The 17910-nt window shown below is 39.9% G+C and overlaps 1 protein-coding gene across 4 annotated transcripts in view; it reads left to right on the top strand.

Moving 5' to 3' along the window:
• The window catches only part of mtr (5-methyltetrahydrofolate-homocysteine methyltransferase), a 33873-nt gene that overhangs the window by 11576 nt on the left and 4387 nt on the right, over window positions 1-17910 (top strand). For 3 of the 4 annotated variants that reach the window (XM_071462596.1, XM_071462599.1, XM_071462597.1), the window contains 19 exons: window positions 16-156; window positions 1565-1750; window positions 1821-2000; window positions 2411-2527; window positions 2867-3007; window positions 3088-3177; window positions 3679-3831; window positions 4521-4628; window positions 5062-5162; window positions 6763-6830; window positions 7642-7762; window positions 9222-9303; window positions 9722-9820; window positions 11714-11789; window positions 12153-12308; window positions 13076-13275; window positions 15411-15611; window positions 15761-15953; window positions 17546-17658. In XM_071462596.1, the coding sequence (XP_071318697.1) occupies window positions 16-156; window positions 1565-1750; window positions 1821-2000; window positions 2411-2527; window positions 2867-3007; window positions 3088-3177; window positions 3679-3831; window positions 4521-4628; window positions 5062-5162; window positions 6763-6830; window positions 7642-7762; window positions 9222-9303; window positions 9722-9820; window positions 11714-11789; window positions 12153-12308; window positions 13076-13275; window positions 15411-15611; window positions 15761-15953; window positions 17546-17658 (2526 nt within the window). Of the gene's footprint in view, window positions 1-15; window positions 157-1564; window positions 1751-1820; window positions 2001-2410; window positions 2528-2866; window positions 3008-3087; window positions 3178-3678; window positions 3832-4520; window positions 4629-5061; window positions 5163-6762; window positions 6831-7641; window positions 7763-9221; window positions 9304-9721; window positions 9821-11713; window positions 11790-12152; window positions 12309-13075; window positions 13276-15410; window positions 15670-15760; window positions 15954-17545; window positions 17659-17910 lie in introns of those variants that run through there. The other variant, XM_071462598.1, reaches the window with a different exon arrangement.

Genomic DNA, 17910 nt, shown 5'->3' with positions numbered 1-17910 from the left:
CTCTTTGTTTTTCAGGAGGCTCTAAGTATTGCTAAGGCCCAGGTAGAGATGGGAGCTCAGGTCCTGGATATAAACATGGATGAGGGCATGTTGGAGGGGCCAACAGCCATGGCTCGATTTTGTAACCTCATTGCCTCTGAGCCTGACATTGCGCGGGTAGGATTTAAAGGCAGTGGAAATGAACACCCAATTTTGGCCATGTTACTATATTATATTGGGTATACTGCAATATTGAATATTACAGAATCATATGCTACTGAAAATATAATGAAAGTATACTTGACCATTTAATAATTTTGTTTCAAGGACAGAAATACTGTACAAATGAACAGGGTGTCATGCAGCAAGACACTGAACAGAAAGAAACAAATGTGTGCAACTGCACAAGCAAAGTTGACAGATCCAGAATATAACGGTGTATCTACACAGAAAGCCTTACACTTCTTCAGTTGTCCGCCTCACGCACTTTTGATGGAGCAGATACACTTCTCTTTTAATTGATCCTGCTGTCTACACAGACTGTAACAACTCGCATTTTACTCAAACTACACACATGTAAACATGAACAAATGCATATGTTTAGTCTTCTGGTCTGTTTTCTTCAGTTTTACAGTGCTTTTGTCTTGGCTTCTGAGCGCTGCCAGCACCCAGGTGACCTGCACTCAACGCTGTGCCTGAAGGCATCTGTGTAGACACAGATGAAGCACTGTAGTTGCTGCTGTGATGAGCAATAGAGCTCTGATACTATGATTCACCATGGCAACAGATAAATAAAGAGCAGAGCCTCCATTTGAATCCAGTGAAGCCAGAAACATTCATGTGTGACATTAAAAACACAGCAGCAGTAAAAGAGCTGTAGAAGGCTTCCCACAGATTTTTCTGTTTGTTTACAGATTAATATCCAGTGAATGTTTCAGAAGAAATGATTTACAACCTGACAGTTGTAATAATGTCACAGTTTGTCTTAGAAAAACACAAAATGTATAGATTTACAGATTTTAGCTGAGCTGAGGATGATCATGTGGAGTATTTGAACCTGAGGTCAGAATTCACTGGATTTTGTCCTTGAATGAAGACTAACTGATCATCAAAGCAGTTAAGATAGTAATGACAGGCTGTGGATAATAAGCTCCTGATGTAAATGTCTGCAAATCACTGCACTCCTCAACGTGCTTTGATATGGACTGTATGAATGAATGAGGTGAAATGCTGTATCAGACAGCGCCTGCAGGTACAGATTAGTGTGTAACAGCCCAAAGCTGCTGCCTGTGTTAATATGATGATGGACAGACCAGTAAAAAACTGGTATTTGTTTTGTGACTCACAACATCTCACATTAACATCACACAATTACAAACTTGCAGCAGAGTCTTGATATTTATAACTTGTTAACAATTTTTTTTACTTCACCTCTTCTTTCACAGCGTTCTCCATCAACTTCAGTTGTTACATTTTATTTTCCTTTTTGTTTTTACCTGAAAATGCACATGAACATCTCAATAACTAGCCTGTAAATGAACCTGCTCAGTAAAACAGAGACTGAGCCTCTCCTTCTACTCCATAGGTTCCTCTATGTATTGACTCCTCTAACTTCTCTGTGATCGAGGCTGGGTTGAAGTGCTGTCAGGGGAAGTGTATAGTTAACAGTATCAGTCTGAAGGAGGGAGAAGAGGAGTTCCTACTCAGAGCTGCCACTGTGAAGCGCTATGGAGCTGCTGTGGTGGTCATGGCCTTCGACGAGGAAGGACAGGTGAGGAGACAAACACCCTGTCACACACAAACTCAAACTTGCATGCTGACCAGTGTTCTGTCGTCTCTAGGCCACAGATACAGACCGCAAAGTTGAGATCTGCACTCGAGCCTATGGGCTGCTGGTCAGCAAAGTGGGATTTGACCCCAATGACATCATCTTTGACCCCAATATCCTCACCATCGGTACGGGCATGGAGGAACACAATGATTATGCTATTAACTTCATCATGGCTACCAAGCTTATCAAGGTAATGTCATGGTCACTCACAAGAAGAAATAATGCAAATTCAACCAATCACCACAATATTTGTGAGAATCTGCAGTTGTATCCATCCCTCCCAATACCTTCACACAAAATGGTTAAAGTTTAGCAAACTACTAACTGCTGTACACCAACTATAAGAGGCATGCTAACAAACAGCATTTACATTAAGTCATATATAGGGAGAAAAATAAAATTAATACTTTTAAACTTTTGAAATGATTTTTTATTCTTCTTTTATTCTGCTGACTTGCTACAGTAAAAAAGATATTGCAAAATATCACAAAGATTGTAGATTGTGACTCTTTTTCCATAGTAATTACACCATAACCTTAGATCCAGTTTGACTGTATCATACGTGTGTGTGTGTGTCTGTGTGTGTCTGTGTGTGCGTAGGAGACCTTACCAAGAGCCAGGGTGAGCGGAGGTCTGTCCAACCTCTCCTTCTCCTTCAGAGGGATGGAGGCCATCAGAGAAGCTATGCATGGAGCATTTCTTTACCACGCTATCAAGGTAAACACTAACACACAACTTTCAAGCCACACACCTCACTGTTGACAGATTTAACATTGTAATAGCTGAGATCTTGGGACATGGTGACAGGGTCAGATTAGTCAAGAAACAGAAGTAACAAATTGAAAGTGAGTTCACCTGAACTGAACAGGAAAACTGTGCAGTACAGAGATTGACAGACGTTTACGAGGGACAGTTTAATGAACTTTGTGAATGCAATTTTTGTGGCCATGGGAAAAATGGCTAAAGCTATGAAAATATGAGTCCACCAATGATTTTTCTATGAGATTGTAGTACAGTAGGAAGCTTGTCTGTAAATAACACACTCTCCTGTCCCAGGATGGTATGGATATGGGGATAGTGAATGCTGGAAACCTGCCGGTGTATGATGACATCGATAAAGAGCTGCTGCTACTGTGTGAAAACCTCATCTGGAACAGAGACGCTGAAGCCACTGAGAAACTACTGGCATACGCACAGGTACACACATGGACAGTACACTGAACTGATGTTGCGTTAGATTGGTGAGCAAGTGTTGACTTTACTGCTCTTGTTAACAGAACAATGTGAAAGGAGGGAAGAAGGTGGTTCAGACAGACGAATGGAGAGAAGGAAGTGTGGAGGAGAGACTGGAGTATGCTCTAATCAAGGTATGATATCTAATGATTAGATTAGAAAATGTGAAAAAAGTGAAGGGGTCTGAATACTTTCTGAATACACTGTAAATATGGAGATAACACAGTTTCAGACAAGCTTTCATTGGAGATATTCACAGTTTTACACTTGGTTGTTCACATGAAAAGTGCCAAAATATCTGTGTAACAAATGAAAAAAGAAAGTTAGAGAGAGGTTCAGTCCTTGGCTGAGCAAATGGATGGACACATGTAGGATCAATGTGTTTGTAAGTGCTCTCTGTGCTTTGAATCAACTCATTTCAATCACTAATGTATTGGCTCTCAAACAGAAATGATTTTAGCTCAGGGTTTTTGCTTCGCCTCTGTGTGCTTTCACTCAACTTGTTAATATCACAAATATCACTCATTTCAAATGTCAGTAAAAGTCAGTCACATATTAGTCCTACAGCTGTTGTCGTAAACACGTTTTCACCTCTACTCCTCTGTGACGCTCTGCGCTGTGCTGTTGCTGTGCAGGGAATTGAGAAGTATGTAGTGGAGGATGTGGAGGAGTGTCGCGCTCAGGTTGACCGCTACACTCGACCCCTTCACATCATCGAAGGCCCCCTTATGAACGGCATGAAGGTAGTGGGAGATCTCTTCGGAGCTGGGAAGATGTTCCTGCCACAGGTAGGATGATACTAATTCCACTCCTTTTTTTTGCATTGGTGTTTTTCACTTTTTCCATCAACGTGTCCTGGATCATGATTGTTTGTTTTGTTCCGCTCTTTCTTTGGTTGACTGCTTAACCATGGTGTGTTCTCCTCAAGCTGGATTTACATTAGTCTACAACTGATACAGGATTTTTGACGTGACACCAATATTCATATTGAGGGTTAAGAGAGCTCTAACAATGATAAAATTGTCCATATTCACTCTTTAAGTACACAGAACAAACATTTGGTTTTGAGTTTTAAAGACTTGGTCCAAGATATGTTGACATTGTTTCTAGATATATATCTCTGACATTTTTGTCATTATGTTTGTGATGAGATAAAATAGCTGATTTTAATAATGAGGCTCTAATTAAATATTTTGTTGCTATTTCCAGTGTTTTGGAGAAAATAGAATGGAATAGAATAGACCTTTGAACACCTGGATGTCGACACTGTTTTATATTCCCAGATTTTCAGTCCTCTTCTTCTATGACACTTTTTGTAACTAGGATTTACTATAAAATTAAGGGTAAGGAAAGTCCATCAGACAGAGGTCTCTCAGATCCCACTCTTTGGATTAAACAAACCACTTTATTTCAGAATTTTAAAACTACTAACAAAACCAATGATGAACTGAAGTTGCAAGTGTTTGAGTGTCCGCAGGTGATCAAGTCAGCTCGTGTTATGAAGAAGGCGGTGGGCTATCTGATTCCTTTCATGGAGAAGGAGAGGGAGGAGATGATGATGTCATCAGGGTCAACTGAAGAGATTGTCAGTATCAACTGGATATGAAGATATTTCCATAAAGATTTCAGAATGTGTTTTCATAAGGGATCTGTGTGATCAATGTGCATTATAACCTGCATAAACAGAGAACATAGACAGTAATGAGATTATACAGTAAAAAGTATAACCAAAGAAAAATTATTAGGTGAATAAAAGAGTGTCATCTGAGATTATAAAAATTAATTTCTGTGTTTTTAGGAGACAGAAGTGAGCAGTAGTTCCTTCCACAGCCATGACAGCAAATACACAGTCACACATTTAGCAAATCTAGACTTAGGAAGTGTGAAAAGAGCTTTTTCTGAATAAATTAAATGTGCACCCTGTAGAAACAAATGACATCATACACAAATAGAAAACAGCCTGTTCAGTCTCATCTTTGACCCTCCACTTCCTCTAATGTTCTCTCCTTTCACTGCAGGATCCCTATCAGGGCACCATAGTTCTGGCTACTGTGAAGGGAGATGTCCATGATATTGGCAAGAACATTGTAGGTGTGGTGCTGGGTTGTAACAACTTCAGGTAAAACTGGTTTGTTCAGTCTGAATGGTTTACAATCTGAAATAATTCACAAAGCATTAGGTTCTTTTTCCACCACACCCTTCCCAGTACATTCAGTCTGTCAGCTGCACTTAACTCACAATGCATTGTTAATAACAGCAAATATATTCGTCACTGACTGGAATCAACATTTAAAAACAACCACTCACAAGGCAGACTTTGTCAGTCTGCTGTTGTTTACGGTGTATGAGTGAACACCAGGAGCCTCCACATAGAATCACAGCTTTCTGTTCTAACTCATCACATCATCAGCTGCTGGACTCTGAGGTTCTCACATACAGCTCCTTTGGGTTGCAGTGCATGTGGCACTGATAGTATTTCACTGAACAGTTTAGAGAATTAACCAGTTCACCTCAGACTGCCTTTTGATCTCTCATAGGGCACAGCAATGCATTATGGGAGTAAAGAGGCAGTGTTGATTTGTTGCCAGGCCCTGGGGACCAACCCAACACTATAACTGCTGTTTAATGGCACTAATTTGCTGTGTGTGTGTGTGTGTGTGTGTGTGTTACATTCTGTAATATAGAGCAATTTGGAGTGGACGTCATGGTTATGTCAATGCAGTTTTGTTGTGCTGTTGGATGTCAGACTAAGAATACAATAGCCTTCATCTTTACAGAATACCGTCATTGAAGAAGCTAAGCGCAGATGATTATGTTTACAAGCCATTCAAAGGATGGGCTGAATTGATGAAATCTCCACTATTTATCACACACAAAAGTAAATGATGTAGTTAATATTGATAGATTAGTGACAGCACCAAAGTTTGCATTCTCAGTAGGCTGTTTCATAATGGTGAACACTAATTGCCCATCTCTGGCGACATTACTGTGTAAGCTGAAGTAGCATGCAAACAAACCAAACTGCTCATAGACAGTTCAGCTGTAACATCACCTGGTGTTCATGCAAACATTTAATAAATGATTGGGGCATATGGTGATATTATATCTGTTATATGACATTTACTTGACACTGTGACTGAGCACAATGTTAGTTAAATCTCGGGACCACATAATAGCATTAGTGTTGCAACGTAATGACTTAGGATGTCTTACAGTGGAGGCATCCATGGATCCAAAGAGTCTAGACTTGTTCACTTATCCACTTATTTAATTTTACACCTGACACAGCTATTTGTCATTTTCTACTGCCAGTTAGGCTCTGCACACAAAATGCGTCATTGCTGTTAAAAATCACAAAGGTGTGTGCATGCCAGCACAAGCTTTTGATCTAATACAAACTGCTCTTATTGTGAAGGACACTGAAACTCACAAATTTTAACACTAACTGTAGATTCTGTAATGAAGAGCAATCTGCAGTTATAATCACTAAAAGGATTGTTCAATGTTCATCTTATACAGAAATGGACATTATACATTGATTGATTGATTCTGATGGATTTGTTATTTGTCCTACACCATTTGTCCTGCACCACTAAGTGTCTCAGTTGCCTGTGGCACTGATTCAGGTCTTAGCCAGGCACAGAGGGACCTGACATTATTTAGAATAAATACATCAGTTGTATCGAAGAAATTAATTTGGGGTGTTTGTTCTCTTTCAGAGTGATCGACCTGGGTGTGATGGTTCCCTGTGATCAGATCCTCAGGGAGGCCATCAAACAGAAAGCAGGTACAGTACACAGTTTCAATGCATGTTGTCAGTATGAGATGTTGACAGAACATGTTTAAATTAGCAAACCCCAAAAATAGTTCAAAGATATCAGGGCTGAATGACATGCAAAAAAATCATATTGCTATTGCGATATGAGTCACAGTTTCAGTTGGAATGATCATTTTTTGCCTTTCATTTTTCCTGAAAAAAAATATAAAAATGATTGAAATTATGGTTTTTGCTGGGTCTTGTATCAAATAATCAGATCATTGTTTTCCATTCAATTGATTACTAGTCAAAGATAATGATAGCAAAAGACAGTGCTCTTGGTAGTGACGATAGAAAGAAAACATTATGTGTTGAGTTCCAAGGTTCATTATTGACATTTAAAATGATGAAGTTGTTATTAGTTGGTGTGGCCATAGATTTGAGAGAGGTTTGACTTGACTAGTTTGATTGGTTCATACTACAGGACCAGTGCTTGTTTTCCAATCTGTCAGTGACATTGAAAATAGTAAAGTTCAAGTTCAGCTTTATTGTTATTACCACACACATACATACAGGGAAACAAAATTTAATTCCCCATGAACCAACACAAAAAAGGCAATAAACAGTAACAATTGCAAAAAACAATTGTTTTAGTCTACAATTTTTTTATTTACTCTACCCCCCTCCAGACCCTTGCAGATACCTTTTATATATGTTTCATAGTAGCCCTAGGCATCTTAACTGCCAATGCAAATTATTCAAACTATTGCTGCTGTATTAATTCTTATTCTCTCACAATATCAGCAGCAGTAATGGGTGTGAATTATGTCTGTACCTGCAGATGTCATTGGTTTGTCTGGTCTCATCACGCCCTCTCTGGATGAGATGATCTATGTGGCCAAAGAGATGGAGAGACTGGCGATGACAACACCGCTGCTGATTGGAGGAGCCACCACATCAAAGTAATACAAACACAAAACACATACATCTATGATAAGGTAGAAACACACCTTGCTGATCAACAAATATGTGTACGTAATAGAGTGCAGCGTGAGCAGCTTATTATGAAGTACATCACAGTAGACTTTTAGCTGTCTGTACCCTCCAGATGCCCACACAGGATGCTAAGTGGTGCTTATGTGTAATGTTTCTGTAGAACATGACACATTGTAATGTGCACTTTTAAAGATATATATCTATCATATATACAGTTGAAGTCAGAAGTTTACATACACCTAGCCAGATACATTAAAACATAGTTTTGTACAATTCCTGACATTTAATCCGAATAAATCTATAGATGAGGATCACTACTACCTTTTACGAATGTGAAATGTCAGAATAATTATTTACATATTTTATTCCTTTCATTACCTTCCCAGTGTCAGAATTTACATGCACTTGTTAGTATTTGGTAGCATTGACTTTAAATTGTTAAACCTGAATGAAATGTCTAAGGTAGTCTTCCACAAGCTTCTCACAATGAACAACACAAGTTGCTGGAATCTTGCCTTAATTCCTCGTGACAGAACTGGTGTAACTGAGTCAGGTATGTTGGCCTCCTTGCTCACACACGCCTTTTCAGTTCTGTGCACAAATTTTCAACTCGATTGAAGTCAGGCCTTTGCGATCGCCACTCCAATACCTTGATTTTGTTGGCCTTAAGCCACTCTGCCACAATTAGCAGTATCAGAAGTATGCTTGGGGTCATTGTCTGTTTAGAAGACCCATTTGTGACTCAGCTTTAACTCCCTGGCTGATGTCTTGCCTCAATATATCCAAATGATTTTCCTTCCTCATAATGTTCTCTGTTTTGTGAAGTGCACTTTTTGCAGCAAAGTTAGTTAATCTCTAGTTCATTTCCCTCCTGAGAGGTATGACACTTGCATGATCCCATGGTGTTTATACCTGCGTACTATTGTCTGTACAGATGATTGTGGAACCTTCAGGTTTTTGGATATTTCCCCCAAAAAATAAACCAGACTTGTAGAGGTCCACAGTCTTTTTTTCTCACATCTTTCCTGATTTCTTTTTTTCCCATGATGTCAAGCAAAGACGCAGAATTTGAAGGTAGAACTTAAAATACTTCACCGCTGCACCCCCAATTAACAGCGATTATGTCAATTAGCTTCTAAAGCTAATTTAGCTTCTAAAGCTAACACATCATTTTCTGGAATTTTGCAAGCAGTTTCAAGGCACAGTCAACTTAGTGTATGTAAACTTCTGACCCACTGGAAAAGTGAAACAATCTGTTGGTAAACAATTGCTGGAAAAATTAAAAATAGTTTTATTGACTTCGACCTAAGTGTTTGTAAGCTTCTGGCTTCAGCTGTAATTAGGCATTAGGAGTAGTGCCTCCGTTGCTCATCATAAAAGGACGCTGATATCTTTTTGTTGGATTTGATGTTTTGTATTTGACAGGACACACACAGCAGTGAAGATCGCCCCTCGCTACAGTTGTCCTGTTATCCATGTTCTGGATGCCTCCAGGAGTGTGGTGGTGGTCAGTACATCTACCTGAGCTCAGTGGAACTTTTCAAGTGCCTTTTACTCAACCCTCTGGCCCATATAGAGGGCACATAGCATTCATTAAAATGGATGAAAATGTCTTTGGCAACAGAATACACAAAATATCCCATCCAGACAAAATAAAAACTTGTTTTGTTAATAATTCCTTTTAAGAATCCACAACAAAAACTTGTTCCTTTGCCAGCAGTCTAACATGGCACCACTGAAATCCTCTTGATCAGAACTCCAACTAATAAACAAAGGAGAGTGAAGATCAGAATCTCATCAGGAGTTATTGATCTCTTAATGTATATGATGGTCAAAGAGTTGATAGAAGTTGGTGTGGCCACACATTGATTGATTGGTCCAAACAATAGTGTGTCTTATCTACTGCTTGTTTTCCTGTCTGTCAGTGTTCGCAGTTGCTGGATGAGACAGTGAGGGAGGAGTACTTTGATGACCTGAAAGAGGAGTATGAGGACATCAGGCAGGAGCACTATGACTCTCTGAAGGTAAGAATGGCTGGTAGTAACTAGGAGACACTTTACTTATGTGGTTTAAAAGTGTTTTTCTGGATCCATTGCCCCACATAGGTGACCTTCTTTGAGATCAGTGTTGCATCTATATGTACCTTTATCACAAATAAATACAGACTGGTAGATTCAGCAGCCTCCAGACAAATTGAAACACACCTGAGCCCCGGTACACAGCTGCAAGACGGAAAAATATCTCATGTCTTTACTGCAATTTCACACAGGCTCATTTATGGTAGTTTTTTTTTCTTCTAAAGGGGATAATTTATTGAATTTAATATCCTTAACCATTAAAAAATAGAAGTGAAAGATTATTATTTTGTTGCCATTATGGTTGGACAAGATTCATACTGCATGGAAAATGAAAACATAATGCTGGAGGAAGCAGCTTGATAAAGGTGATAGAAGCTTTTTAAGAACAAACTACCGACTTAAAGGATAAGTCTGGTATTGTGGTCTTATGCTGTATTTTTCTCATTTTCAGTCCCCATCTAAGGACTCAAACCACGAATGTGTAACTCCATCTTTCAATACTCTTTTACTTCTCTACTCTGTCCGCCTCTCAGACCTAACCTCTTTGGCTCCTTATGAATATGTTATTCTATACACACGTTTTACATCTTTTTTTAAAAAGACTCTGTAATTTTCTACAACAGCTGCTCACTGTAGCTTTTAACAAACTAACAGGAGGAAATGGTGCATTTATTAGGGACTATTTTTAGCAGTGGATTAATCCACATTTGGTGCTCTGTATTTGGGGAAGCAGGACAGTGTGTGTGTGGGACTGAGTCAAAATAAACAACAGTGTGTGTGTTCATGGAAATGAAAGAACATGTCACCCAGTGCAACAGTCTGACTCACTGATGTCTTTTTAATAGTTTTTGGAAACAATGGAGCGCTACAGCTTAGAGGAATAACATATGTCAGGTTGTGATAAACATGCAATACTTGTTAGAAGGAGACATTGAGTGTTGTGGCTCTGCACATGAGATTTGCTGACAGTAAAAAAAAATGTGGAATATCACTTTAACACTAAGGAATTTTCTTGCTGTATATATGTCTTTCTGTGTACCTTAATGGAACTACATCACATACTCTTCCCTTCCTGTACAGTGGTAAGAAAAAGTATGTGAACCCTATAGAATGACCTGTTTTTCTGCATTAAATATGTTCTAAACACCATGTTCTTAAGCTAATAACACACATAAACACACACATATAATCTTTACTGTCATCATTGAACACAGCCATTAAACATTCACAGTGCTGGTGGAAAAAGTAAGTGACCCCTTGGATTTCATATTATAGCTTCTACTGAGCTTCAGCAGGTGGACAGCCACTCTGACATTATCCTGCATTATCCCTCCCCGGCCCAGAGGCAGCAAAGCCCCAAATCGTGATGCTCCACCCACCCTTCTTCACTTTTGGGATGATATTTTCATGATGGTCTGCAGTGCCCTTTTTACACCGTATAGTGTCCAACAATTCAGACTTAGTTTCAATCCATAAAACATTTTCCCAGTGGTCTTATGGAGTGTCAAGGTGCTAACTTCAATCACACAGAATGGACAATACACTGGTTTATGTGTTTTTATTTGTATGATTTGAAGATGAAAATCTGAAAATATTATAAGACAAATTTATATACAAATTTCCAACAGATTCGCTCACTTTTTCTTTCTTCTGTGTATCTGCTGTCACAGGGCTCCAGACTGCGACCAATGTCCAGACTTTTTTTTTTCGTAGTTGGGTGGATCTGTGTTTGTACATTTATTTTCATGTAAAGCACAATGAGGTCACTTTTAATGAAATGTGTTAAATAAAATTGCCTTGTTTTCCTCTTCATCCTTTATCGCCATCTGTTGCCTTTAGGATCGCCGGTATCTGTCTCTTTCCCAGGCCAGAGAGAAGGCTTTACATATAGACTGGCTCTCTCTTCCCAGACCTGGTGAGTTGGCACAGATGAATGAATCAAAATCATTGAAGACAAGTTGTACCTCAGATACACTGATGCATTTTCAGTCTGTCATGTCCATCATTTTCAGTCTGTCATGTCCATCTTTTTACCTTTATTTTAATGTCTACTAGAGATACCAAAGTTTCCAAAGATACCAAACATGTCAAACTGGATTTTGGAAAATGAACCACAAGATTGCAATAATATATGAGAAAAAAACATGGAAACATGGTTTCAAAGTCCTAAAACTAGCAAATACCGAATATTTGTGTGATACTGTAAAACTAAAAGTTTTGATTTTCAAATGAATTAAAACCAAGTGTATTTCTCTGTGTGTATTTCTCTGTGTGACAGTGCGTCCTCAGTTCTTGGGCACCCGTGTGTTTGAGCAGTACGATCTGAACAGTTTGGTGGATTTCATTGACTGGAAGCCTTTCTTTGATGTGTGGCAGCTGAGAGGAAAATACCCCAACAGAGGTTACCCCAAGATCTTCAATGACAAGACCGTTGGTACGCGCTCAGCCTCTGTCAGGATCCAAGTGGCAACAGACACTTTTTTTGCTGGAACTTATCATATGAAGTAAATGTTGACTGCACAATGTAATGGCTATAGAATAATGACACCATCAGTGTTTAGACTGGTTCCTTGTCAGCCTTGATATGAAACTCGATTTATGGCACAAAGGAAGTGCATCTGCCTCTGCGCAACCAAAACAGAAAGAGGATAATGCATTTGTTTTCTTTCTTCTCTCTAATTTCCAAAGTGGTGTTGATTGTTTTCTGCCCTGTGTTGTTGGTAGTTGGTAGGCTCTGAGAGAAATGGAAAGTGACCTGGTGTTTGCAACTGTGGCACCAACAGTGATGCCACTTGGAAATTCTAGGTGAAGGAGAAAGTTGTCTTTTGCCACTTTAACAAAATAATAAAGATATTATGGATAAAAATAAGATTATTTATTTGACCCATATTGAAAAATTAATACCGTTATTTACAAAAATAAAACTGTATCTATTAGTGGTTGTGAAATAAGCTAAATTGATGGATAAATGTAAACATTTTTTACGTTGCATACAATAGCATGTAAGTTATCAAAAAGATTCTATAAATTGTAAATGCACAGGTTTGGTGCAGATGCAAGTGATCATTGTACAGTTTCTGGAGTATTGTGCAGTGAAGTCATCACTGAAGTATACAACTACAGGACACAAAAACATTGGCAATAGTGACCACTTTATAGGGTGAAACCATATCTGATCTTAATGCTGTTTGGGTCCTGAAGGTTTGGAGGCTCGTCGTGTCTTCGATGACGCCCAGCGGCTGCTCAACCAGATGATTGACAGCAGCAGTCTGAAGGGTCAGGGCCTGGTGGGATTCTGGCGTGCCCAGAGTGATGGCGATGACATCAATGTGTACGAAAATGATGTCCCAATGCACAGAGACACCAAACCCATTGCCACGTTCCATGGCTTACGGCAACAGGTAAGGGAGAATGAGATTACTTTTAAAACTATTCAACAGCAGAGCTTTTATCTGACTACATGTGCGGACCAAAAAACCAGCAGAGGTTGCATCATCTTCCAGCTTCTGCCTGCTCACCCAAGGATCATCCTCACCCTGATAATAAGACTGGTTAATTTGATTTGTCTATTTTCCTTTAATTGAAGGTGATGCAAATTTAAATTCAAGTGTAGTATCAGATACACTTACAAGGTGTACAAACATTCACTAAGACTTCTTTAGTGACTATGGAGACTTAGCGGGGTGATATGGGGGAGGGGAAGCAGGAGAGATGGGCAAAGGATGTCTGGATTCTAAAGGACAAAAACGCAAATGACACCATGCAATTCTGAACAATCTCACTCCTCAGCAGGGAAGGCAAAATAATCTTCAAGACTCAACACCTGAAAAAATGCCTATATGAACACAACAGTGCAGAAGTGGGGTGTTCTGAGGTGCCACACTGCATTGAGTACACAGGAGTGATCACTCAGCTGATCTGTGAGGCAAGAGAGAGCAGAGGAGATGTGACCGTGGCATGGCTGGAATGCTTACAGATCCATTTGGTGTAAATCATCTTGGACTGGTACAAGAGTTTCCGTCTGACAGTCTGCATGGGTACACCAACAAGCTTCAGCTTCCTGTCACCAACCTGGAAAAGGAATTTAAGGACACCCATGCCAAAGATCTGATGCATTACAGGGACTCTGCTGACTCTGAACTCTCATAAGCTGGCAGCAAAGTAAGAACAGGAAGGAGGTGGTGGGTGCAAGAGGCAGTGTACCAGGGGCATGTGCGCAGCACAACATCCTGGTGGGATCTGTGTCAAGCTGGGCTCAGCAGCCATACAATTTCTTGCTATGATAAAGCTCTATGGAAATAAAGGTATCAGAATAGTGGGCTGTATGAGAAGGGAATTTGGAGAATGTGGGAGCATGCAACTGCTTGCAAAATTACCTCCGGCGTGCCCAATTTGCCTGCAGAGAGGGCCCCTTTAACACATCCTAAGCTGCTGTCCACAAGCTGGGAACTCATAACCTCCAACTAGATTTCCTGGGGAAGAGTGTCTGATGATGAGGAAACACCTTATGATATCTGGAGCGTCGCTGATGATATGTCCAAGTTCTTACACTTGAGTGTATTGTAGAACAAATGTATGGTACAGTAGCCTCATGGAAGTGAAGAACAGCAATGTACCACAGAGGCAATCCATGAATACCATTTGGTACCAATATATAATTATTATTAGACATAATTTAATCTGAATATGGATGAATAAATTATGTGCACAGTAACAATAAAGGCAACAGAGATAAATGTCAAAACAACAGAAGGGATTGGAACATTGTCTCCTGACCCACTCACACAGAATAGACCCTGTTGATTGCTATGGTCTAGCACCACTTCTAAGTAAACTTAAAATTTGTAGATCCACCAATGGCAAGATCCTAAACAGGAGCAAAATCAGTATGATGTAAACACCTATTTATATTAAATTGCTCTTTACTGTCAGATTATAATAGAATTTCTCTTGTTGCATTTCCTGGCTTACTGCATTCTACCTGAGTGAGAACCATCTTGATCAACAGTCTAAAGTCTAAAAAGTCTGTCTGTCATTAGAATTTTCTACGACCTGTGTCACAGTAGCTCTTCTGTCAGTTTAGACCAGACGGAATAGCCTTTGTTTCCATCACATATCAATGGTGTGTCGGTCTGTGGCACATTTGTCCATCCTCAGACCACTGTTGCTAAGTACTCACCACTGCTGACCAGGAGCAGCCAAGAAGCCATGCAGGTTGGGAGATGAGAGGCTCAGTCATCTTGGTCATAACCATGTGATCTTTGTCAAAGTTGTTCAGGTCTTTACACCGTTGTTAAAAAAAAAAAGGCATCAAACACATTTGCCTTGGGGACAGGCTGATATAATTTGCTTCATCTGTGCATGGTCATAATGTATTAGGTCATAGAAAGGATACAAAGGATTATGCAGCTTTACCATAGGTAAGAATCAGGCAGCTGATGTGTATTGTTTTCTTCAGATGTGATGCTTTGAATTTTTTTGTGTTATATTATTTTCAGAGAATTTCACCTTTATGCTATGTGTTTGTGTGTTGCAGGTGGAGAAGGACAGTTCCAGTTCAGAGCCCTACCTTAGTGTGTCTGACTTTGTGGCCCCTGTGGACAGTGGTGTGGCAGACTACATTGGTGTGTTTGCTGTGGGTGTGTTTGGAGCTGAGGAGCTGAGTCAGCAGTTCCAGGCTCAGGGAGATGACTACAGCAGCATCATGGTCAAAGCTCTGGCTGACCGCCTGGCTGAGGTACAGTATGGATGGTGTCCTAACACACCAGGCCTCCGTCACTGCTGGTATCATACGGGTCAGTGAGTTATTGGTGCTGAATGACAGATTAACTGTTGGTGCCATGGTGTTTCTTTGGTTTCTGTTAAAACCAACTATTTATCCCCCAGGCATTTGCTGAGGAGCTCCATGCTCGAGTGCGCAAGGAGCTGTGGGGCTACAGTGCTGATGAAGCTCTGCAGGCTTCAGACCTCCACAGAGTTCGATACCAGGGCATCAGACCTGCAGCTGGCTACCCCAGCCAGCCTGACCACACTGAGAAGACCACCATGTGGAGCCTGGCTGGTATACAGGACAAGACTGGTGAGAGCAACAAAAACCACTTCACTGTCATAACTGCAGTTGAAAGGCTCCCAATGCTTCTGTATTGCTTCTTCACATGAAACGCAGTTATGTTTTTTTAGTCGCTTAAACAACAAAAGAATCCACATTTTCAGTTATCACATTTTCCTGTCTCCTCTCTTCTTTGTGCATAAGGCAGAAAAGGCGAAAAAGGCAGAATACTTAAAGAGCAGGAGATCTTGCTGCTGCTCTGTGGGATGGACATTTATTTTTAGGCGTCACACTGGTTTTATATCTTTCAGTTAAAAGGAGGTGTGTTTAAATGTAAATAAACATGACAAGGAAACTGTAAATGTCGAATATATTATGAGGCAGGCACATCAAGGAAAGGAAAAACTAAGACCATTAATTCATCTTTTAAAGACTGGATAAGAAATAAAAATATGCTTTTTACTGTTTGTATCACATTTGAGTATATTAATGCATCAAGTAAATGCAAGTTTAATTCATCAGTTTACAGTAGCTTTTTAAAAATCAATATGTTAATGGACAGGTACAGGACACACACTCCACACTCATTCCCATAAATGGTGAGTTGTATCTGAGTGCTACTGAAACTTGAAATGACTGTTCACTATTGTGTATGATGGTGATTCCACTTATTTAGTAAATACAAGCCACCACACTATCAACATTGTATTAAACAGTCATCCACTGAAATGGACTAAAAGTGCACCAAAAGTTGACACTGTGTTTTCATGTATGAAACTCAATAACACAGTCAGACTCACCACATAAAAAGTTTTCAATGCACGTGATGTGAACACAGCTTCTATCTGAATAGACAAACTGGAGTTTCAGATGTAAAAATAGGAATTTGTCTACTTGGCTGAGCTAACATAAGCATGAAGGGATATATCATGGTTGACACATGTTGTGTCTGTCTGAAGAGAGGGAAGTAGACTGGATATCATCTTGTCAAAGCATCTCCACAAGTATCAGTCAAGCTGTCTGTTCAGCTTTCCTCTGATCATTGTATCTTGTCTGTTAGGCTGATGCTGGCTCAGCCACGCTGCTGCCAAACTCATCATACTGTCTCAAGTGAAGAGCATTAGATTTAGTGCTGTCATCACAACAGTGACAAATTCCAATTTGAGCAGTTGCACACAGGTGGGGGGGCTCAGGATGCCCTTTTGAAACACATCCCAGTGTGGTCCAGATGGAAACTGAATGTTTGCTGTGTGTGGGAGGGCTTGCATTATTCATTTTGGGTATACAGAGTAAATCTGTTTACAGTCACATTTTGGACTCACTTTCCTTTTGAGGACACAAAGAAAGTCCCTATAATGTAAAATTTTAATTTTAGGTTGAGGACTTGAGGTTTAAGGTGAAGTTGAGTCTCCACAAAATAAACACACATGTGCGTTTGTACATATGTATGTGTGTGTGTGTGTGTGTGTGTGTGTGTGTGCGCGTGCGTGCGTGCGTGTGTGCGTGTGTGTGCGTGCAAACTTTGACATTTTGTGTACTTGTGTATGTATGTGTTTATGATGTGGGTATTTGTGTGCTTTGCTGTACCAGTATTTAATTACTGCGTGTGTGCGTGTGTGTAGGTATTGGTCTGACAGAGTCTCTGGCCATGACGCCTGCTGCCTCAGTGTCTGGACTTTACTTCTCCAACCCTCAGGGCTCATACTTCGCTGTGGGAAAGATCACCAAGGAACAGGTTCGACTAACCATCCACATTTTAAACTGCTATAATTAACTAGACACAGTGTTGGTCTTAGTGTCAGTCTTTCAGAATGAAATATCAAGAGCCTTCTAACTCACAATTTTCCAGTGTTACAACAGGACTTGTTTCTCTTGTGACACATGTTGACTTGTGCTAACAAAATGTCCCACCATTCCCAAGTGCTGCACCATCATCAGAAAAGTGTCCAGTAGGGAGCACTAGAATTAAAAAGAGAAGAAAGCCAGG

Source organism: Trachinotus anak, unplaced genomic scaffold, assembly GCF_046630095.1.
Source record: "Trachinotus anak isolate AG129_WGS33_773 ecotype Australia unplaced genomic scaffold, CSIRO_AGI_Tana_v1 ptg000025l, whole genome shotgun sequence".
Taxonomy (NCBI): domain Eukaryota; kingdom Metazoa; phylum Chordata; class Actinopteri; order Carangiformes; family Carangidae; genus Trachinotus; species Trachinotus anak.
The sequence above is the reverse complement of the archived record's forward strand: the minus strand, read 5'-3'. Positions and strand labels throughout refer to the sequence as shown.